At 44.5% G+C, this 25,089-nt stretch overlaps 1 protein-coding gene across 1 annotated transcript in view; it reads left to right on the plus strand.

The window, feature by feature from the left end:
- Positions 1 to 25,089, plus strand: part of LOC124805421 (semaphorin-2A-like) — a 1,298,470-nt gene that overhangs the window by 692,022 nt on the left and 581,359 nt on the right. Inside the window, exon 3 of the mRNA XM_047265983.1 lies at positions 6,402 to 6,453. Within this exon, the coding sequence (XP_047121939.1) occupies positions 6,402 to 6,453 (52 nt within the window). The remainder of the gene's footprint in view (positions 1 to 6,401; positions 6,454 to 25,089) is intronic.

Genomic DNA, 25,089 nt, shown 5'->3' on the forward strand with positions numbered 1-25,089 from the left:
AGACGTCCACTATTCAGTAGTTTCGCTTTCGACAGGTTTCCAGAAAAACTGGAGAAATTGATCTATAATCCACAAGTATTCAAATACAAGTTTTGAGATTTGTTTGTGGCATACGTTTATTCCATGCACGGTTGTCCGCAGTAGACATGAAATTCTGTTTGTAATGCATTACGTATTCGTATACTCTGTCATAATCTTTTTTTAATTTTCTTTATTATTTGGTTTACAAAAGTTCCTAAATACGTTTCTGAAAACTGTATATTGTTCCATGACTACGTATTCGTGACTCACACGTTCCCACAGAACCTTGCAAGTAAAGAAATAAATTAAATAAACAAACTGGCTGCAGAATTCTCAACCAATACGTAATCGTAATTGATATCTCTCATAAAATGAGTCATGATGAAGGAGAAAGTTTATTTACTGCGTAGCTGAGTGGAAGTTTGATAAACCGATTATGAACTTAGTAGAGTGTAAGTTATAACGATAGTGACAGACCAAAAGTTCTTGTTGTTGTTGTGGTCTTCAGTCCTGAGACTGGTTTGATGCAGCTCTCCATGCTACCCTATCCTGAGCAAGCTTCTTCATCTCCCAGTACCTACTGCAACCTACATCCTTCTGAATCTGATTAGTGTATTGATCTCTTGGTCTCCCTCTACGATTTTTACCCTCCACGCTGCCCTCCAATACTAAATTGGTGATCTCTCGATGTCTCAGAGCATGTCCTACCAACCGATCCATTCTTCTAGTCAAGTTGTGCCACAAGCTCCTCTTCTCCCCAATTATATTCAATACCTCCTCATTAGTTATGTGATATACCCATCTTATCTTCAGCAATCTTCGTAGCACCACATTTCGAAAGCTTCTATTCTCTTCTTGTCTAAACTATTTATCGTCCACGTTTCACTTCCATACATGGCTACACTCCATACAAATACTTTAAGAAACGACTTCCTGACATTTAAATCTATACTAGATGTTAACAAATTTTTCTTCTTCAGAAACGCTTTCCTTGCCATTGCCAGTCTACAGTTTATATCCTCTCTACTTCGACCATCATCAGTTACTTTGTTCCCCAAATAGCAAAACTCCTTTACTACTTTATGTGTCTCATTTCCTAATCTAATTCCCTCTGCATCACCCGACTTAATTCGACTACGTTCCATTATCCTCGTTTTGCTTTTGTTGATGTTCATCTTATACCCTCCTTTCAAGACACTGTCCATTCCGTTCAACCGATCTTCCAAGACCCTTGCTGTCTCTGACAGAATTACAATGTCATCGGCGAACCTCAAAGTTTTTATTTCTTCTCCATGGAGTTTAATACCTACTCCGAACGTTTCTTTTGTTTCCTTTATTGCTTGCTCAATATACAGATTGAATAACATAGGGGATCGGCTACAACCCTGTCTCACTCCCTTCCCAACCACTGCTTCCCTTTCATACCCCACGACTCTTATACCTGCCATCTACTTCCCGTACAAATTGTAAATAGCCTTTCGCTCCCTGTATTTTACCCCTGCCACCTTCAGAATTTGAAAGAGAGTGTTCCAATCAACACTGTCAAAAGCTTTCTCTAAGTCTACAAATGCTAGAAACGTAGGTTTGCCTTTCCTTAATCTTTCTTCTAAGATAAGTCTTAGGGTCAGTATTGCCTCAAGTGTTCCAACATTTCTACGGAATCCAAACTTATCTTCCCCGAGGTCGGCTTCTACCAGTTATTCCATTCGTCTGTAAACAATTCGCATTAGTATTTTGCAGCTGTGACTTTTTAAATTGATAGTTCGGTAATTTTCACATCTGTCAACACCTGCTTTCCTTGGGATTGGAATTATTATATTCTTCTTGAAGTCTGAGGGTATTTCGCCTGTCTCATACATATTGCTCACCAGACGGTAGAGTTTGGTCAGGACTGGCTCTCCCAAGGCTGTCAGTATTTCTAATGGAATGTTGTCTACTCCGGGGGCCTTGTTTCGACTCAGGTCTTTCAGTGCTCTGTCAAACTCTTCACGCAGTATCATATCTCCCATTTCATCTGCATCTACATCCTCTTCCATTTCCATAATATTGTCCTCAATTACATCGCCCTTGTATAGACCCTCTACATACTCCTTCCACCTTTCTGCTTTCCCTTCTTTGCTTAGAACTGGGTTTCCATCTGAGCTCTTGATATTCATACAAGTGGTTCTCTTTTCCCCAAAGGTCTCTTTAATTTTCCTGTAGGCAGTATCTATCTTACCCGTAGTGAGATAAGCCTGTACATACTTACATTTGTCCTCTAGCCATGCCTACTTCGTCATTTTGCACTTCCTGTCGATATCATTTTTGAGACGTTTATGTTCCTTTTTGCCTGCTTCATTTACCGCATTTTTATATTTTCTCCTTTCATCAATTAAATTCAATATTTCTTCTGTTACCCAAGGGGTTCTACTAGTCATCGTCTTTTTACCTATTTGATCCTCTGCTGCCTTCACTATTTCATCCCTCAAAGCTACCCATTCTTCTTCTACTGTATTTCTTTCCCCCATTCCTGTGAATTGTTCTCTTATGGTCTCTCTGAAACTCTGTACAACCTCTGGTTCTTTCAGTTTATCCAGGTCCCATCTCCTAAAATTCTCTCCTTTTTGCAGTTTCTTCAGTTCTTATCTCGTGTTAATACGCAGCTTGTCATATAAGAAAACCAGGAACATTTTACCAGGCCGAACAGGAAAAGTGACATTAAATATTTCATTTTTAATTATACTGACTTGTCGGTTACAGCCTTCCACTGCGGATTTTTTACAGAGTGCTTCTGAAAATAATCTGCTATTTAGCTAGGAGTGAGAAGAGCAGAGAACTAGGCATTGTTTTCATTGCATGGCCTATTTGTTTTTTGTAGACAGTTTGGCTCATAAGTGCATCTGCAGAGGACAGCGTAAACGACTGGTGTCTTCACGAGGAAAAAATGTTGACCTTGTATATGATATGTTTGTTTTACGAAGATTAACTCAGTTCAGAAACGAGTTATCGGTACATAGTAAAATAGTTGGCTTATTCAGCTGAAATGAGAAAGTGAAAACAAGACTTGGTTAGTGGAGACAGAACATGAGCCTGGATCGGGGAGAGGGAGGCAAGAAATTTCTGCCCTTTCAAATGTGTCATGCAGGCATTTATCTGAGGAAAGCACGGCAAAAACCTAAATCTGTGGGAGCAGACCGGGATTGAAACCACTGTTTCCTCAAGTGTGGGTTCGCTATGTTACCACTGCACCGTCTCACTTGGTCAATGAAAAGCGTTTCTTCGTTCGGTCTTGAATAATGGGGAAAACTAATCCTAACTAATGTGTTATAAGAATAGATCTTTCCTACAATACTTGGTGCGGGGTGCTCAGATCTTCCTCCATACAGCCGGCCGCTGTGGCTAAGCAGTTCTAGGCGCTTCAGTCCTGAACCGCGCTGCTATTACGATCTTAGGTTCGAATCCTGCCTCGGGCATGGATGTTGTGATGTCCTTAGGTTCGTTAGGTTTGCGTAGTCCTAAGTTCTAGGGGACTGATGACCTCAGATGTTATGTCCCATAGTGCTCAGAGCCATTTCAACCATTTTTTTCTCTTCATCCATAGTTACTATTGTCGGAAAGGGAGAAGAGTTAAATATCCAGTGCTTTACTCTCTGCGATACGGTGACAATGTGTATTATTATTAAAAGTTCACTATCCAGTGCTTTATTCTCTGCGATACGGTGACAATGTGTATTATTATTGAAAATAAATAAATCGACAGGTCCTGATGGGATTCCAATTCGGTTTTACAGAGAGTACCCGACTACATTGGCTCCTTACTTAGCTTGCATTTATCGCGAATCTCTTGCCCAACATAAAGTCCCGAGCGACTGGAAAAAAGCGCAGGTGACGCCTGTGTATGAGAAGGGTAGAAGGACGGATCCTCAAAATTACAGACTAATATCCTTAACATCGGTTCGTTGCAGGATTCTCGAACACATTCTTAGTTCGAATATAATGAATTTCCTTGAGACAGAGAAGTTGCTGTCCATCGCTCCTGCGAAAGGCAACTAGTCCTTTTTTCACATGATATCTTGCGAACCATGGATGAAGGGTATCAGACGGGTGCCACATTCCTTGACTTCCGGAAAGCGTTTGACTCGGTGCCCCACAGCTGACTCCTAACTATGATACGAGCATATGGGATTGGTTCCGAAGTATGTGAGTGGCTCGATATGGTGGATTGCGGAGTATGCATGTAGATGTAGATATGGACGTATGATACCGTTTCTGATACTACAGCATTTGCTGTAGTCATGACCATATTAAATTAAATTGTCATGCACTTGACACCTTTCGTGAAGTGACTCATATTCCCAAGTTAATTTTTTTTTTCCTTTTTGGTATATCTGGCAACTTACAATAGATGTTCACTATGTGTAAGCTTCATTGCAACCGAGTACCTGAAAGTTTTAACAGTTTTGAAATTTATAACAAATTATAAGACAATGTAATGTCGTTCTGTTTTCAGCTTATGATATTATTGTCCTAAATGCCTTGTATCTAGTTTTAGGCACAATCGTTGCACTTTGAATAAGTCGAAGAATCACTGTTTCTGGGATAGCCGGTATGATTCGAGAATTCGTTTACTCTTTTGCGTTGTAGGACGCTGTTGGCAAACAATTTCTTTTATGCTCTTCCAGAAAAGTAATCAAGCGAAATTAAATATGGCGACAGCAACGATTAAGTCACTATCCTTCCTTTGCTAATCCATTTACCAAGAAAAATAATAACTTTACAGTGTGAAGTAAAAATCTGCTGAACACCATCTCACTGAAACCACCGTGACCACTGGAGACACACATGTCGTGAGAGTTACACATTGCAGCAAATCTGTCAGCCCATGTTGGGGAAATTCAGAGTACTGGTCACTATTTTGTTGTTCGCAAAAAAAGGACATATAAAACTGTCAGGAGTGAGTGCCCTCTACTCGCGTGCCTATCGACCTGATAGCGTAACCGGTACGGATTTTCATCTGATCAATACTGAACATTGTGGAATAGCTTCGCCATTATATTTGAATATGGTTTCAGTAGTATCTGTGCTATCAGAATAGAAATGCGGAAACCACAAGTCCGAAAACAATTTATTCGACGCCAAAACGAAACAATAATACGATCTCCAAAAGAACAAGACTCCATCCCAAATGCGGATCGATACAAGTGTGAAATAACAAATAATGATGATAATAATAATGTAAAAGACCTGACTCTTCTCGGGGAGCGAACACAATACACAGTTCTACAAAGTCAAGAGATTTGTCCACTATACCAAGTCCAGCTACAAGAAATCGGCCAGCTAGAAGAGAATTCTAGCCATGGCTGCCGGCGTGGCAGCTCTACCTACTTGCAAGATGTGCGTCGAACTGTCTTTTGCCGGTAGTGCGCCGCCTTATAAAGCCCGTTGGCGGATGTATCTGCCGGAACTATTTGCGATCACGTGCCTGTCGTATCAAAGTACACGTAGTTCCTGGCTAGCTGCGACCTCTGGTGAAGCTGTTCTGCAGGCTCCGCGAACGGGTAGCGGTCCCTGGCGGTCGATGGTGGAGACCTGGTATTGTGTTGTGATGTGGCCGCCGGTTGGTATTTGTTTTGACAACACAGACGTCGTAGGTTTTCCTGGTGAATATACGCCCTGTCATGCAGGCATCCCGTGTTGGTTGGACGTGAAGTGGAATACCGATTAGTATGAGAGTCGTGAAATCCGCATTTGAGTTAGTGACTAGCAATAGGAGAAGTTTCATGCCTGTAATTTTGCGTATAGTGACTGATGGACATGGTTGTTCTACGGATGAAACAACTATCTTCTTTAGGTTATTCTTCTCAACCCGGTATGCCGCGTTAAACTTCATGGAGAAATATGAAGTCGAGATTTATTGCTGCAATAAAATTTACACTTGTATACCAAGCCTCCTGACATATTTGTTACGATTGTGGGTGAGTTGGTTCTGACCAATATTGCAGTTCCGTGCCTCTAGTAGCGGAAAAGCATGTCCTTAGCGGCGAGGTCGCATGTTCCCACTTTATACGTAGATCATATTACTGGTATTTTCCTTATCAATGTACGCTGCACCTATGCATAGTTATACACACCTTTTTTTCTTACATACTGGTCTGATGATTATGATAAATAATCGGGCTAATAATCATGTAAAGCACAGTGCCTTTCGATCAAACACTAACACGAATTCCACAGCTGCAAAATAGTGGATCTCTTTACCTTTCATTATGGCCATGTTGCGATTACTTTGTTATGTGAGAAACTGAAATGTCAAACAAATGTTCCATATTCTATCATATTCTATCCTGCAGTCCTCAGTATTGTGCATAACACATTACTTACACCACATATTTTTGTTCCAGGGATCGCATCTTCAAACTGAACTTGAACAACATCAGTCACTCGCATTGTGAGGTAAGGCAGAAAATAATTAAATTCAGTCATTATCTAGTATTTTAGACTCATTAACGGAAAATAGGGTATACTAGTTCTTTGAAGGAATCTGGCTTGCTGATATGGATATTCTCATGTCGGGCCATTATTCATTGGAATACTCATTAGCGGCAGGTAGATTTCCAGTCTTATATTACAAATTATCGGTGTCTAACTGCAAAAGCCAAATGATCGAGGAATATTCCTCAGTTGATTTTGTAATTTTGTCACTTTACGCTTTCTTATCCCTTTGGGAATGATTTGCATATGTGAACCGTGGCCGTGAGTGTACGTTAGTAACTGGCTAGTGATGTTAGCTCAAAGGTCAGAAGAAGGCATGCGAAAACCATCTCCAACATAACCAGGCCTAATGAAGCAATGCGGTTCTCCAACTAAACGTGAAATTGAGGGCAGCTTGATCATAGTTGGTGCATCTCATAGGAAACCACAGTGAGAAGACAAGCAAAGGGGACAGGATGTTAGGACGTATATTAAGAAATGAAGGAATAATTTTCATGTTACTTGAAAGGGCTGTAGACGGTAAGAAGTGTAGGATAATTTAAAGAATGGAACATATACAAGAAATTATCAGGACGTTGGTGCAAGTGCTGCTCTGAGATGAAAGATTTGTACGGGAGAGGAAGCGTGTCGGGCCACAACAAAACAGTCTAAAGAAAAAATGAATTATATTCCGTATTTGTCTGGGTCTAACAATACAGGGTTTTTTGGAAAGTTACGCTTGATTGTAAGACAAACGCTGAAATTGGAAATTTTCTCCAAAATATTCTAAACTGCGTGTACCTCTACGTCACTACCAGCTCTTCTGTATTTTGTTTAGAATGCCCTGACTCTACAATGGGTCAGGTAGTCCGCTCAATATTGACAGTGATAAGAAGCGTGCAGCAAATGCTGTGTCTGCCATGAATGCCCGCTACAGCTCATCACTACGCCAGTTATCAGATAATTGTTAATGACCTACATTTTACGTGGTCTGTCCTTCAGTGCTAACTCCTAACTCTGCCATCAGACCTTGTGTTACAGACTAATGATCTCTTTTGGCATTTTCCTGTACAAGATTTATGTTTTGCCCATGGTAACTCTGCCGTTCCAGGTTTACCCTTGGTTATGTCTGCATCTGCCCCTCCATACCCTTGGTTATGTCTGCATCTGCCCCTCCATACCCTTGGTTATGTCTGCATATGCCCCTCCATAGCTTATGTGTACTGATTAATTGGTGAAACCGACCCTGTCCAAGTCACTGGTTGCCTGTCCAGTTGCTTCCAGTGGAAAAAAAAAAAAAAAAAAAAAAAAAAAAAAAATATCATTTTTCAGTGTTTCGTATAATTCATGGCCGAACTTGAAAAAATTAAACTGCGTGATAACCTACTCAGTAAGAGGGATTATGTTATTGGTATTGTACATACAGGGTGTCCCAGAAGTGTTGCGACAATCTTCGAGGCTTTGTAGAAGGTGTCTTGCGGAACAAATGGTGAACAGGAAACAGTGTCCAGAAGCGTAATCAAAAATGGTTCCTGTGGTGTCACCGCCAGACACCACATTTGCTAGGTGGTAGCCTTTAAATCGGCCGCGGTCCGTTAGTATACGTCGGACCCGCGTTTCGCCACTGTCAGTGATTGCAGACCGAGCGCCGCCACACGGCAGGTCTAGAGACACTTCCTAGCACTCGCCCCAGTTGTAGAGCCGACTTTGCTAGCGATGGTTCACTGACAAATTACGCTCTCATTTGCCGAGACGATAGTTAGCATAGCCTTCAGCTACGTCATTTGCTACGACCTAGCAAGGCGCCATACCAGTTACTATTGATGCTGTAAAACATGTACCGTCAAGAGCGATGTTCACGAATTATGGATTAAAGTCAAGTATTCCAGCAGCTACGTACTATTTTTGCTAGTCTCATTTCCCTGACCTGTTCCAGACCTCACGCTAGCCTGCGTGAGCTTAAACGCGTGCCTTTCGGCTTCCTCCTAGTGGATTGGCTGTCTTGCCAGTCCACAACAGTTCCAGTGGCTCTGAGCACTATGGGACGTAACATCTCAGGTCATCAGTTCCCTAGAACTTAGAACTACTTAAACCTAACTAACCTAAGAACATCACACACATCCATGAGCGAGGCAGCATTCGAACCTGCGACCGTAGCAGTCGCGTGGTTCCGGACTGAAGCGCCTAGAACCGCTCGGCCACCGCGGCCGGCTAGAAGCGTCATCCAGCGAGGCTACAGAGCGACTCCTTCGGCAGCAAACGTCACTTTTTATGCTGACAGATCGTACGTGAAACGTCTAGAAATGTTGCTTGTTATCCAGTTATCACGATTTTTTGCCATGACCACCAGTGAAGAAGATGAGCTAGCTGCTGCGTAGACAGGCCTTGTCTTCCATAAATGGAATGCTCTGTCGCCTCGGTGGATGCCGGTTCCGGGCATGGGTTTCCACCTCATTGTATTAAGTGTGTAGTGTTTACATGTGCGCAGTGAATTGCGTCGAAATACAGTGCCAAAATAAATAGGGCATTCGTGTAATGTCTCACAACAGCTTCGCCGGTGTACCAATGACGAAAACAAGCTTTGGGACGCCAAAATCGCAGTGGTGTCAGTCATAATAAAGAACTCGACATAGCTCCAAACCAGCAGAAGTCATCACTGGACATCAATTTCTGGCTAGCCCTCGCCCCCTCACTCCACGTACCTCAGTAGCCACATCAGCGGTGAACAATAAACAAGAGGCCCTCTATTAATTCAGCTTAACAGATTTTATTACTACGATACAATATTGTAAGGCCTATGTTATTGCGATATATGATGCATGTCCAAAGGAACAGGCGCTGCGGCGATTCCAGCCGTTATGAAATACATTAAATGTATTCGCAACTGCGAATGCGGACAACCATTAGCTGTGTAATGGAATGACAGCAAGGAAAATTTGTGCCTGGCTGGGACTCTATCCGGATTTCCCGGTTACTTTGAGCTGTCATGAAACTTCAGTAGATCATAGCCAAATCATGTAATATAAGCTGCAAATGAGAAAAAAGTTAATTACGACAACAAAACAATAATAAAAGGCGAAAGGAAAAAAACGAGAACATAGCCGAAAAACCACCACCAAGTTCTCATGATATGTATAAACGATTTCTATATTGTTTTTTATAAAATTTAATTTTTTTTATTTTAAAATCTAAAACAGAAAGGCAACGAGATCAGATAATATTAGAAACAGCAAACTAAGAAAAATTCCAAGCTTATTTCAAGGACTGCATTACGCTCATGTGTACACAGGGTGAGTCACCTAACATTACCGCTGGATATATTTCGTAAACCACATCAAATACTGACGAATCGATTCCACAGACCGAACGTGAGGAGAAGGGCTAGTGTAATTTGTTAATACAAACCATAAAAAAATGCACGGAAGTATGTTTTTTAACACAAACCTACGTTTTTTTTAAATGGAACCCCGTTAGTTTTGTTAGCACATCTGAACATATACTCAAATACGTAATCAGCGCCGTTTGTTGCATTGTAAAATGTTAATTACATCCGGAGATATTGTAAACTAAAGTTGACGCTTGAGTACCACTCCTCCGCTGTTCGATCGTGTGTATCGGAGAGCACCGAATTACGTAGGGATCCAAAGGGAACGGTGATGGACCTTAGGTACAGAAGAGACTGGAACAGCACATTACGTCCACATGCTAACACCTTTTTATTGGTCTTTTTCACTGACGCACATGTACATTACCATGAGGGGTGAGGTACACGTACACACGTGGTTTCCGTTTTCAATTACGGAGTGGAATAGAGTGTGTCCCGACATGTCAGCCCAATAGATGTTCAATGTGGTGGCCATCATTTGCTGCACACAATTGCAATCTCTGGCGTAATGAATGTCGTCCAAGCCGCAGTACATCTGGTGTAATGTCGCCGCAGGTTGCCACAATACGTTGTTTCATATTCTCTGGAGTTGTAGGCACATCACGGTATACATTCTCCTTTAACGTACCCCACAGAAAGAAGTCCAGAGGTGTAGGATCAGGAGAACGGGCTGGCCTATTTATGCGTCCTCCACGTCCTATGAAACGCCCGTCGAACATCCTGTCAAGGATCAGCCTAGTGTTAATTGCGGAATGTGCAGGTGCACCATCGTGCTGATTCCACATACGTCGACGCGTTTCCAGTGCGACATTTTCGAGCAACGTTGGCAGATCATTCTGTAGAAACGCGATGTATGTTGCAGCTGTTTGGGGCCCTGCAATGAAGTGAGGACCAATGATGTGGTCGCCAGTGATTCCGCACCATACATTTACAGTCCACGGTCGCTGTCGCTCTACCTGTCTGAGCCAGCGAGGATTGTCCACGGACTAGTAATGTATGTTCCGTAGATTCACTGCTCCGTGTTTTGTGAAAACCGCTTCATCGGTAAACAGGTAGAACTGCAACGCATTCTCTGTTAATGCCCATTGACAGAATTGCACTCGACGATTAAAGTCATCACCATGTAATTGCTGATGTAGCGACACATGAAACGGGTGAAAGCGGTGACGATGCAGTATGCGCATGACACTACTTTGACTCAGTCCACAGGCTCTCGCAATGTCCCGTGTACTCATGTGTGGGTTCATGGCAACAGCAGCTAACACACCAACAGCACCCGCTTCTCCTGTGACGGGCGTGTTACGGACCCGTTTGCGTGCTACGACCATACCTGTTGCATACAGTTGGCGGTAGATGTTTTGCAATGTGCGGCACCTTGGATGCTCTCTGTCCGGGTACTGTTCTGTATACACCCTGTAGGCTTCAGCTGCATTTCGTCGACACTCGCCATAGATGAGTATCATGTCCGCCTTTTCAGAGTTCGAATACACCGTGGTCATAGTTCCTACAACACTACACTATCACAGACGTCTGGTAACACGGTGTACTACAGATGATCTGCGTGCGGAGACGATTGCAGAATACCAATAGCAGCAAGCGCTACATGCGGACACTGCGACAGCTAGACCAAACCACAACAGTGCACTACAGCCACACTCGTAAACACGGTCGTCATCGTAAACATGTCCCTGCAGATGCTGCTCGCCGACCGTGGCGCTTGTTTGTTACAACACGCAACTGAACGTCGGAGGTTTCAAGCGTCGACTTTAGGTTCCAATATCTCCGGATGTAATTAACATTTTACAGTGCAACAAACGGCATTGATTACGTGTTTGTTTATATGTTCAGATGTGCTAACAAAACTAACGTGGTTCCATTTAAAAAAACGTAGGGTTGTGTTAAAAAAACGTACTTCCGTGCATTTTTGTATGGTTTGTATTAAACAATTACACTAGTCCCTCTCCTCACGTTGGGTCTGTGGAATCAGTTCGTCAGTATTTGATGTGGTTTACGAAATATATCCAGCGGTAACGTTAGGTGACTCACCCTGTATATACTTCAGCTATACACATTTTACAATTGAACTGGCGCGAGTGAAAACGCAAAACAAAACGAGCAGGTAAACTAGGAGAGAACAAGCTGAAGCAAATTAGATGGGAAACATACATAACAAAGAAGACACATAGCATCATTCAATGAAATTATCAACACCTTCCCGACGGAAAACAAGATTAAATATCGAGGCATTCGCAAGCAAGTCCAACGGGCCGTGATCATGTACTAAATGAAGTTCCATGTGATCTTCCCCTTCTCCTTCTACAACATAATGAACGAAGTGTCCCAGCAACCACATTACGGTACAGTTTTCCGACCGTGGAAAGAAGGAAGAATCCGGATGCAATATGATGTCCGTAGTGTATAAAGTCTCAGAAGATCGAATAAAGAAGGCCAATTGCGCCCTAATCTAAGACCAATTCGCCATATGAACTCCACAAGCAAAGCGATGTAGACGAACAACGACTATAAAAATCCGTGTCACTAAGCCCAATACGGAAACGTCACTCGTTCGTTGGAATCAAATTATTTACTACTTTATACCAAGAGGACGCTACGCACATCGGCAAAATGGGAGGACTTACGTTGCACCAAACTGTAGTCCACTTTGTTTGCGGCGATCCTTTTTCAACGAAGTTCGGGCAAGGGACTGCTTTCCTACGAGTTCTGTAAGAATTTCATGGTGAGGACGGGTCTCCATAAAATACCAGCCCCTAAATAGCTCACCGCAAGATAGAAGTCACGAATGTGTTTTATCTTATAATCTATGCTACCGACATAAATAGGGGGTTTGACACTAGCAGGACGGACACAGAGAAATAAACAAGACGTGAATATGTGAGTTTCTTGAGTCATAATGAAAACAGAACGCCGTACATACAGCATCTCTGTCATCCTTCGTATGTCAGTCACGCCCAGCCGCCCCCCCTCCCTCCCCCTCCCCCGAAGGAATGAGGCTTTGTGACCACCCCATACCGTAAGCGAAAGATATGACTCTTCCATAAGAAACGACCAGGCAATTGCTGCAGTTTCTTCACCATCATCGAGGGCAGCGGATAAACTTGGGCCACGTATTAAGTTTTGCATAAAACAAATGTATACAGTATTCGGACTTTCTAGAGCAGAGTAAGAGACTGCCTTTCATGTTTTAGTATCTCTCCCTGAATTTTTTCCGTACCATACTTCCACTTGAGCGTCGCCATTTGGAGTGGACAACGATCTATGATGACACCGAGAGACGTGTGCCGATGCACCGCAATGGCCCATGGAACAACGACGTCTTCAAAACCTCGCAAAGTAAGAAGCCTGCATTTACCTTCATTAAGTAGTGCACCTGAATTCTGACAAAAATCATCGATTACAGCCTTCTGTCGCGGTATCTCCGCAGAATTGCAGAGTAGAACCATCACGTCATTTGCGTATACACGAACCGCTATAGTCCCTCTGGAAAGCGTCCAGCCTTTCAGCTGGGATGCTATCATCCGAAGTAGCGGCTCCAGAGACAACACAAAGTCATTGACAGTGGGCTTCCTTGAGGCACTCTGCGACCGATATTTATCGGGGGCGTCAGTTGGTCATTAACAACCACCGAAGCTGAAATACCAGCACTCGCCGTGTGTTAACAGTAAAACCAACTGCCTCCAGAATAAGAAGCAATAAGTCACTATTAACACAATCAAATGTGTTATCAAAGTCTAAAAAAGCAAGGGCGTCAGGGACGGACGTTACAGCAGTAACCGGAACCACGTCACGACACTCGACTATAGGGGTAAGAATGGTACGACCAGGTACGCAGCTTTGATGTTTTGCAAGAATCATCCCCATCAGATCCGACATCCTACTATTAACTGCCGTCGCCACAGTCTATCAGGGCAAGCCTGTCCAGGGTGTTTCTGGATTAAAACAATGTTTCCCACTTTGAACGTGGGGTCCCAACTCGACCCTGTAACACGTTATTCAAAAAAGACGTAAAGGTGGAACCCAACAGCGGCCAAAACCGCACATATTATTTCTCGGAAAGTCCATCCATCCCTGGAGACTTTTGAGAAGGCGATCTCACAATAAGTTTGTAAACACCCTCAGGCTGGAATTCAGCTAAGGGCGTTTCACTGTGTTCAGGCGTAAGTGCCGTATCCAAGACGTTGACTACTGGGTTGTGAAAGGTTGCGCTGGACTCATCGATGCCGTAGATGTCTACCTAGTATTGGTGTAAGACACGCACTGTATCAGCTTCCTCCGATACGATGTGTCCAGTATTTGTAGAGAAAGAATACAAGCTCGTCGGTGACGGGTCTGATGCCGAAGCGAATGATAAAAGAAAGTCAGTTCTTCCGTCACCAAAGATCGTGGCTTGGATCGCATTTCAACCCTTCCATTTGAATTATTTTCAAAGTCAACAATTTTGCCTTTACATGCCTAACATCCGCAGTTCGCAGAGGGGCGTGATCCACAGCGTCACGAAGTTCACGGAGGATGGAATAGTAATATTCGTAAGTTATGGGAAGGTCTCGCGCTTTGGCAGCATAGAAAGTATCAAAGTTTGTCTGAGTCTCGGTTTTGCCAGCTGTGTCCACCAGTCAAGGATGGAAGAGTACTGCCCAATGGACCGTAGATTACGCTCCCACACGGCTCGCATCACGTCATCGAGAGACGGGCCAGCTAGGTGAGTGACGTTTACCATCCACTAAGTGAGAAACAATTTGACTGGTAGCTGTTTTAGATTGAAGGACGAAGTCACAGCACAGTGATCCGTAAACGAAGCTGGGATGACTTCAACATTAAGAATACAATCGCGCAGGCAGTCTGATAAGTAAATCCTATCTAACCTGCTGCTAGAAGACGCCGTACAGTGGGTAAATTTAACTAACGTGTGGCATTTACATATCCAGACGTCTTGCAGGCGTGAAGAGCGGACGAACTCATATAATTCGCAACAGAAATTAAAGTTTGGAGATTGATCTGCAGGACGCGACACACACTTAAAATCACCATCCAACAGAATATCCGGAGGACTCGTACGCAACAGATAAACAATATCGTCTTTATAAAAACGCGAGCCGGCCGGTGTGGTCGAGCGGTTCTAGGCGCTTAAGTCTGGAACCATGCGACCGCTACGGTCGCAGGTTCGAATCCTGCCTCGGACGTAGATATGTGTGATGTCCTTAGATTAGTTAGGTTTAAGTAGTTCTAAGTTCTAGGGGACTGAAGACCTCAGATGTTAAGTCCCATAGTGCTCAGAGCCATTTAAACCATAAAAACGCGAACGATCCACTGCGCGACCAGTGCCAGAAGGATCATATAAAGAACCAAGGTAAGATAAAAAAGTTGACAACCTATGCCCCTGCTATAATCCAACATTTTCAGCTCAGTAACAGGAATGCTTTCGCGAAAAAATAAGGCGGTCCCCGTAGAAAATTATGGGGCTACATTAAAGATCACACGAAAACCAGGTAACGGAAATTGACTAAACAACACCTCCTGTAAGAAAATCATGTCCGCACATGAATCATAAATGAACTGACGCAGCGAAGCCAATCGCAATTTTGATTCCACACGATTAACATTTAAGGAAAGGAATGTGCAGGTTTGGGTCATTGATCATAGCTATATAGGGATGTACGGGAAGTCCGAGCAGAATTAGGTAGACAGCTAAGGTGAAGGTCCATTGCGGAGTCCACAGATGAATCAGACATCGGGGGACCAGAGCCACTGTCATCGCAACCTTTTATCTTACATGCCACCGCACGGTCAGGCTGTATACGCTGTTTCTGTCGGCTACGTGCCATGGTGGCCTCCGCAGACGGAGGTGTGGGAGGGGTCATATGCACAGCTTCCTGCCCCTCAGAACGATGGTCATGTGACGCAGTTCCAGTCAGTAAGGCGGAAGCATTCTGTGGAGCACAGCCAAATCCTCACCGTCACCATCTCGAATGCGACATCGCTTGTTTGTCACCGTTGCAGGTTCTGTCCTGGGGGCAATAGGATTCTGAACCTGTGGCAGAGGTAAAGGCGGAAATTCATTCACGCGATTATCAGAATTTAATTTTTGTTCATTATAATCCGAAGCAGAAGTAGGGCCGACGGCGGTAGTAGAAGGAACAAGATCAGCAACCGTCAATTTGCGACAGTGCACCAATGACGGCTTTAATACAAAAATCTTCCGCCGACAATTAGACCGAACGTGTCCATTTTCATTGCATAGGAAGCAGGTTTCCTCTTCAACAGTATACATGACACGGACGCGGTAACCACACACTTGTAAATGCGATGGAATATTACGTTTGACACTCATTTCCGCGGAACGAATTCCACTATAACACTGTAATCTGTGTTGAGTAGACCAGCCTTCACGAGGGACGTTTTTCACCTTTCCATAAGCAGTCAATATATCTTTTAGAAAGGTATCATCAACTTCCGGCGGGAGGTTTAACACTCGTCCACTGGTATAGTCAATTTCAGCATCTGCGAGTGACACCATACGAGGTGCATTCAAGTTCTAAGGCCTCCGATTTATTTTCTAATTAACTACTCACCCGAAATCGATGAAACTGGCGTTACTTCTCGACGTAATCGCCCTGCAGACGTACACATTTTTCACAACGCTGACGCCATGATTCCATGGCAGCGGCGAAAGCTTCTTTAGGAGTCTGTTTTGACCACTGGAAAATCGCTGAGGCAATAGCAGTACGGCTGGTGAATGTGCGGCCACGGAGAGTGTCTTTCGTTGTTGGAAAAAGCCAGAAGTCACTAGGAGCCAGGTCAGGTGAGTAGGGAGCATGAGGAATCACTCCAAAGTTGTTATCACGAAGAAACTGTTGCGTAACGTTAGCTCGATGTGCGGGTGCGTTGTCTTGGTGAAACAGCACACGCGCAGACCTTCCCGGACGTTTTTGTTGCAGTGCAGGAAGGAATTTGTTCTTCAAAACATTTTCGTAGGATGCACCTGTTACCGTAGTGCCCTTTGGAACGCAATGGGTAAGGATTACGCCCTCGCTGTCCCAGAGCATGGACACCATCATTTTTTCAGCACTGGCGGTTACCCGAAATTTTTTTGGTGGTGGTGAATCTGTGTGCTTCCACTGAGCTGACTGGCGCTTTGTTTCTGGATTGAAAAATGGCATCCACGTCTCATCCATTGTCACAACCAACGAAAAGAAAGTCCCATTCATGCTGTCGTTGCGCGTCAACATTGCTTGGCAACATGCCACACGGGCAGCCATGTGGTCGTCCGTCAGCATTCGTGGCACCCACCTGGATGACACTTTTCGCATTTTCAGGTCGTCATGCAGGATTGTGTGCACAGAACCCACAGAAATGCCAACTCTGGAGGCGATCTGTTCAACAGTCATTCGACGATCCCCCAAAACAATTCTCTCCACTTTCTCGATCATGTCGTCAGACCGACTTGTGCGAGCGCAAGGTTGTTTCGGTTTGTTGTCACACAATGTTCTGCCTTCATTAAACTGTCGCACCCACGAACGCACATTGGACACATCCATAACTCCATCACCACATGTCTTCTTCAACTGTCAATGAATTTCAATTGGTTTTACACCACGCAAATTCAGAAAACGAATGATTGCACGCTGTTCAAGTAATGAAAACGTCACCATTTTAAGTATTTAAAACAGTTCTCATTCTCGCCGCTGGCGGTAAAATTCCATCTGCCGTACAGTGCTGCCATCTCTGGGACGTATTGACAATGAACGCGGCCTCATTTTAAAACAATGCACATGTTTCTATCTCTTTCCAGTCCGGAGAAAAAAAATCGGAGGCCTTAGAACTTGAATGCACATCGTACTACCGGAATTATCGCGTAGGTTAAACGGAACTTGAGAACCATGTCGCGACTGTAATCTTTCAACGTGAAGGGGAGCCATAAATTTTACATAAAACACACACTCGTCTGCATCAAAATAAGCTGTGTCAACCTGATCAGAGTTCACGTGAAATGGATCGACAAGCCAGTCGTGGATTTGTAGAAACCCGGCGTGCACGTGTCGCGTTGCTTTGTCGAAAGTAAGGCTCACAGCACCTTTTCGTGGAATGCACGTGGAAATCACGGTAGCTCTAGCGGAGCGGCCGACGCCGCTGCAAGTAGACGAACACTAAACAGACAGTAAGGCGGAGCGGAGGCGCTACGAGTCACTCGGCAGACGGAACAACACTAACGAGGAAAACTTCACACAAGCGACGCTGCGGCAAATCTAATAAACGATAACCTTCCCGCTCGGCGCTCGCAGCGGAACCAAGTCGTGGGCAATTCGACCACCGCTCACGCCCACATTCAAATGTCAGTATGTCGTCAACCAGGTGTGGTCAACCTGTACTAGTAAATCCATTACAATTATTTCTGTAAATACATTATATACAGGGTGAGTCACCTAACGTTACCGCTGGATTTATTTCGTAAACCACATCAAATACTGACGAACTGATTCCACAGACCGAACGTGAGGAGAGGGGCTAGTGTAATTGTCCAATACAAACCATACAAAAATGCACGGAAGTATGTTTTTTAACACAAACCTACGTTTTTTTAAATGGAACCGCGTTAGTTTTGTTAGCACATCTGAACATATAGACAAATACGTAATCAGTGCCGTTTGTTGCATTGTAACATGTTAATTACATCCGGAGATATTGTAATCTAAAGTTGACGCTTGAAACCTCCGACCTTCAGTTGCGTGTTGTAACAAACACGGGCCACGGTAGGCGAACAGCATCTGCAGGGACATGTTTACGATGACTACCGTGTTTACGAGTGTGGCTGTAGTGCACTGTTGTGGTTTGGTCTAGCTGTCGCAGTGTCCGCATGTAGCGCTTGCTGCTATTGGTATTTTGCATTCGTCTCTGCACGTAGACCAACTGTAGTACACCGTGTTATCAGACATCTGTGATAGTGTAGTGTTGTAGGAACTGTGACCATGGTGTATGCGAACTCTGAAAAGGCGGAGATGATACTTATCTATGGCGAGTGTCGACGAAATGCTGCTGAAGCCTGCAGGGTGTATGCAGAACGGTACCCGGACAGAGAGCATCCAACGTGCCGCACATTGCAAAACATCTACCGCCAACTGTATGCAACAGGTATGGTCGTAGCACGCAAATGGGTCCATAAAATCACCGTCACAGGAGAAACGGGTGCAGTTGGTGTGTTAGCTGCTGTTGCCATGAACCCATACGTAAGTACACGGGACATTGCGAGAGCCGGTGGACTGAGTCAAAGTAGTGTCATGCGCATACTGCATCGTCACCGCTTTCACCCGTTTCATGTGTCGCTACATCAGCAATTACATGGTGATGACTTTAATCGTCGAGTGCAATTCTGTCAATGGGCATTAACAGAGAATGCGTTGCTGTTCTACCTGTTTACCGATGAAGCGGGTTTCACAAACCACTGGGCAGTGAATGTACGGAACATGCATTACTGGTCCGTGGACAATCCTCGCTGGCTCAGACAGGTAGAGCGACAGCGACCGTGGACTGTAAATACATGGTGCGGAATCATTGGCGACCACCTCATTGGTCCTCACTTCACTGCAGGGGCCCAAACAGCTGCAACATACATCGCGTTTCTACAGAATGATCTGCCAACGTTGCTCGAAAATGTCGCACTGGAAACGCGTCGACGTATGTGGTATCAGCACGATGGTGCACCTGCACATTCCGCAATTAACACTAGGCTGACCCTTGACAGGATGTTCGACGGGCGTTTCATAGGACGTGGAGGACGCATAAATAGGCCAGCCCGTTCTCCTGATCTTACACCTCTGGACTTCTTTCAGTGGGGTACATTAAAGGAGAATGTGTACCGTGATGTGCCTACAACTCCAGAGGATATGAAACAACGTATTGTGGCAGCTTGCGGCGACATTACACCAGATGTACTGCGGCGTGTACGACAATTATTACGCCAGAGATTGCAATTGTGTGCAGCAAATGATGGCCACCACATTGAACATCTATTGGCCTGACATGTCGGGACACACTCTATTCCACTCCGTAATTGAAAACGGAAACCACGTGTGTACGTGCACCTCACCCCTCATGGTAATGTACATGTGCGTCAGTGAAAAAGACCAATAAAAAGGTGTTAGCATGTGGACGTAATGTGCTGTTCCAGTCTCTTCTGTACCTAAGGTCCATCACCGTTCCCTTTGGATCCCTACGTAATTCGGTGCTCTCCGATACACACGATCGAACAGCGGAGGAGTGGTACTCAAGCGTCAACTTTAGTTTACAATATCTCCGGATGTAATTAACATTTTACAATGCAACAAACGGCGCTGATTACGTATTTGAGTATATGTTCAGATGTGCTAACAAAACTAACGGGGTTCCATTTAAAAAAAAACGTAGATTTGTGTTAAAAACCTACTTCCGTGCATTTTTTTATGGTTTGTATTAACCAATTACACTAGCCCCTCCCCTCACGTTCGGTCTGTGGAATCGATTCGTCAATATTTGATGTGGTTTACGAAATATATCCAGCGGTAGTTAGGTGAGTCACCCTGTATATTCCTGTGTAGGCGAGAAATTTTAGTTGAAAGACGCTTGCTCGATGCGGTGTATAAAAAGGATATATAAGTGCCTGTGTTATTACGAATTATAATGCAAAGTTCCTTCATGCATATCCGAAGGAACACTGCATTGTAATTCGGAATAAATGACACTGAGCACTATGGGACTTAACAGCTGAGGTCATCAGTCCCCTAGAACTTAGAACTACTTAAACCTAACTAAGCTAAGGACATCACACACATCCATACCCGAGGCAGGATTCGAACCTGCGACCGTAGCAGTCGCGCGGTTCCGGACGGAAGCGCCCAGAACCGCTCGGCCACCGTGGAATTCGGAATAACAGAGCCACTGCATCGCCGGACAGGGCATGGGACTTTCAAGTAAAATTTCTCGCTTCAACAGGAATATACATAAAGGATGTACAAGTACAGGTTCTACACAAATGGTTGACGACATACGGAAGTTTTGGTGTAGCCGTCAGTCGATACAGCTACTGATTGTCCATATTCGCAACTGCGAATACATTTCATGTACGATACGAGGGCTATTCGACGAGTAAGTTCCGATCAGTCGCAAAATGGAAACAACTGTGAAAATCCGATGAAGTTTAGCACAAATGTGTTGGATAGTGTCTCTAAAATGCCCGTGAAGGTGCCTAGAAAATAGTCTCCCACCAAGAATGAGAGTCTGGTGAGAGATTTCTCCTGAAGTGTGCATCGACATAACAAAACTGTCATACGTTTCGTCCTTCACGTGAATATTCTCGGCCCCACTCTGCAGGGGCAATGAAGATGCTTCTGCAGCAATTTCCGCGGGAAGTGTCTGCTTGCCCACAACAATGACCGTAATTGGCTGGTTCTGAGTTTCGTCTCTGCTCACGTGAACCTCCGGCTGTGAAGATAGCATTTTGACACGGACAACGAGCTGTAGGCGAGTGTAGAGAATTGGCGGAAAGCACAGGTGGCTGCCTTCTATGACGAGGGTATTGGAAAGTTGGTACAACGCTACGACAAACGTCTGAAGTCGTAGCGGCGACTGCGTGGAGAAGTATCTGTAAGGTGTAGCTAAATACTGAAAAATAAAACATCTGTGATTTTCACAGCGGTATACATTTCGCGATCGATCGGGACTTACTTCACGAATAGCAGTCGTAACACGTTATTAAGAAAAAAAAAAGTTCAAATGGTTCTGACCACAATGGGACTTAACATCTGAGGTTATCAGTCCACGAGAGCTTAGGACCACTTAAACCCTAACTAAAACATCACACACATCTATGCCCAAGGCAGGTTTCGAACCTGCGACCGTAGCAGCAGCGCGGTTCCGGACTGAAGCGCCTAGAGCCGCTCGGCCATCACACCCGGCTATTAAGAAAACGTTTTCAGTATGTATAAATGTCTGAAAATGAGGAGGGATGATCGAACCTCGTTGCAACAGTTTCAGTTAATCATAAAACAAATGAAAATGACTAGTAGCAGAAACAGAAATAAGTAATCAGACATTGTTTCCTGACAATTATGCCGTTACCATTTGGACCAATCAGCATGGAAGAAGTAAAGAGATATGATTTGTTGGAATATGTCTCAATTCACAGGGGTAGGTCCGTCAACCACTATTTTAATGGGAGATTATAGATTTAGCAGGCCTATCTGTGTGTTTTTATTCCATTTGTGACACTCGTACATCAAGGCAAAACAGGAAAACTGCAACGATGCCTTTGCGACATTGTAATACAGAATATGAATTGTCACGAAACGGAAGAAGAACTAATGTATGTTTTGACTACGGGCTGAACATCGTGAACAGTCTTACTGCCTATATCGGTTTATAACGTTTCCCTATATGACTGAAGAGAATTTCAGGAAATTTGAAAATATCCGTCACGCATGGTAGTGTTGATCAGAAACGACGTCTTCGGAGGACGTCCACACACGTGACGTCTCATGAGCGGCCACCGCATTTGATTCAAGCGTGCCTTGTACGCCGTTAGGTCTTCAGCTGTACAATCCAATCACTGAATCACAGGCTGTGGACGCACCAGCAAGTGGTGACCATCCGCCGATACGGATATTGACGTAGGGTTTAGGAAATTTTGTATACAGCTGTGGTGTTGTTGTGACGAACTTTATCGGTGCATAAGCAGCGTGTTTTCTCACGTGACCGATTGTGCTGCGGAGGCGAGCACTGGTCGGAGACCGCGTTAGCCCAGCTCATTACTCACCATGATTCCGAACAGGGCCAGCGTCTGTAATTAATTCAGTGTTATAGCCAGATGGCACCCAGCGCAGAGACGCTATCGAACGGAAGGATAAAGCGCCCAGCCAGGCGAATCCACACGGATAATAGCAATCAGGGTGGAATCGATGCGGCAAGGAGTAACACGCCATATTTTCATTAATACGGCGGCAGCATTTCCATGATACGCATTGGCCATTACAGATGGAGCCAGCGGTGCTCCAGATGTGCTATCCGCATTCCATGCGTCGCCGTCGATAATTAATGTCGCTGTTAACGCACAGCCAGTAACTCGCCGGGGCCGCCGGAGATTGTGCAATTAGCAGTAGCCAGCGCCGGCCAGCACTCTAACCGCGATATAGCGTAGCATATTACAAAACTGTCGGTCATATTTAAGACTCCGCACGCCAGTTAGCAGTAACAGTTCCAGGCTTTAATTTTCTTTTACCAGTAAGGTCACTGTTATAACGCAGAGTTACTTGTAGACAACAGCAATACCACACTGAAGAGCCAGAGGAACTGGTACACTTGCCTAGTAATGTGTAGGACCCCCGCGAGGACAAGGTAGTGTCGCAACACGTCATGACATGGACTCGACTAACGTCTGAAGAAGCGCTGGAGGGAACTGACACCATGAATCTTGCAGGGCTGTTCATAAATCCGTCAGAGTACCGGGGGGATGGAGATCTCTTCTGAACAGCACGTTACAAGGCATTCCAGATATGCTCAATAATGTTCACGTGAGGTGTGTTTGGTGGCCAGTGGAAGTGTTCAGACTCAGAAAAGTGTTCCTTGAGCCACTCTGTAGCAATTCGGGACGTTTGTGGTGTCGCATTGTCCTGCTGGAATTGTCCAAGTCCATCGGAAGGTACAATGGACATCAGTGGATGAAGGTGATCAGACAGGATGATTACGAACGTGTCACCCCACGGAGTCGTATCTAGCAGTATTAGAGGTCCCTCATCACTCAAAAAGCACACGCCCCACACCATTACAAAGCCTCGACCAGCTTGAACAGTTCCCTGCTTACATGCAAGGTCCGTGGATTCATGAGGTTGTCTTCGTACCCCTACACCTCCATCGGCTCAATACAATTGGAAACGAGATTCGTCCGACCAGGCAACATGTTTCCAGTAATCAACAGCCAATCTCGCTGTTGACGGGCCCAGGCAAGAAATAAAGGTTTGTGTCGTGCAGTCATCAAGGGTATACGAATGCGTCTTCGGATCCGAACGCCCATATCGATGATGTTTCGTTGAATGGTTCGCACGCTGACACTTGTTGATGGCACACCATTGCAATCTGCAGCAGTTTCCGAAAAGGTTGCACTTCTGTCACTTTGAACGATTCTCCTCAGTCGCCGTTGATCCCGTTGTTGCAGGATCGTTTTCTAGCCGCAGCGATGTCGGAGGTTTGATGTTTTACCGGTTTTCTGATATTCACGGTACACTCGTGAAATTGTCGTACTGTAAAATCCCCACTTCACCTCTACCTCGGAGGTGTTGCGTCCCATAACTCGCGCTTGCCTCGAGATGACTGGGTGTTTGTGTTGTTCTCATCATTTCGTCATTATTCATGAAAGTGGCGAGATTGGACTGATCAAAGTTTGGGCATTTGTACGGGCGCTGATAACCGCGCAGTTGAGCGCTCCACGAACCTAACATCATCATCATCATCATCTTCATCATCATCATCATCATCATCATCATCGCTCGTGCTGCGACTATAACACCACGTTGAGACTCACTTAAATCTTGACGACCTACCATTGTAGCAGCAGTAACCGATCTTAACAACTGCACCAGACACTTGTTGTCTCATATAAGAGTTGCCGACCGTAGTGCCGTATTCTGCCTGTTTACATGTGTCTTTATTTCAATACGCATGCCTATGGCAATTTCTTTGGTTCTTCAGTGGAGACGAAGGTTGACGGTCTTTGCCTAATCAATCCACTCTTAATTTTCCGAAGGTATTTAAAGAATAAAAATCGTTTGCTATTAATTTATTCCACGAGCGGTTTTGAAGTTTAAAGTTTCTTCTTCAGGTGCCATCAAATATTATGATGACGTAAGTGTGTGTCGGTGGGGTCAGTCAGTAATGGGGGATCACACCCACGTCAAACAAGCGGAGCAGTCACTTCCACGTCGAGCTGTCCAAGCGAGACCTGTGGTTGCTGGTCGTACGCTTCCATGCGTTTGTTTGCCGTGGATGTGATCCCCCATAGTCTGAAGCCTCGAAACCTCTCGCGGTACAAATTAGGGAATAACTGGAAACCGAAACGGGTTTTTATTGTATAAATACGTACCGCAGTTTCTGATGTTTACCTGATCAAATATTTTCTTCCGAGAGTGACTTTTGTTTCATCCGAAATAGTTTCATACCATTCAACGGGATTGTGTTACATCTGTGCTTAGAGTTAC

The sequence above is a fragment of the Schistocerca piceifrons genome, chromosome 7, assembly GCF_021461385.2.
Source record: "Schistocerca piceifrons isolate TAMUIC-IGC-003096 chromosome 7, iqSchPice1.1, whole genome shotgun sequence".
Classification (NCBI taxonomy): Eukaryota; Metazoa; Arthropoda; class Insecta; order Orthoptera; family Acrididae; genus Schistocerca; species Schistocerca piceifrons.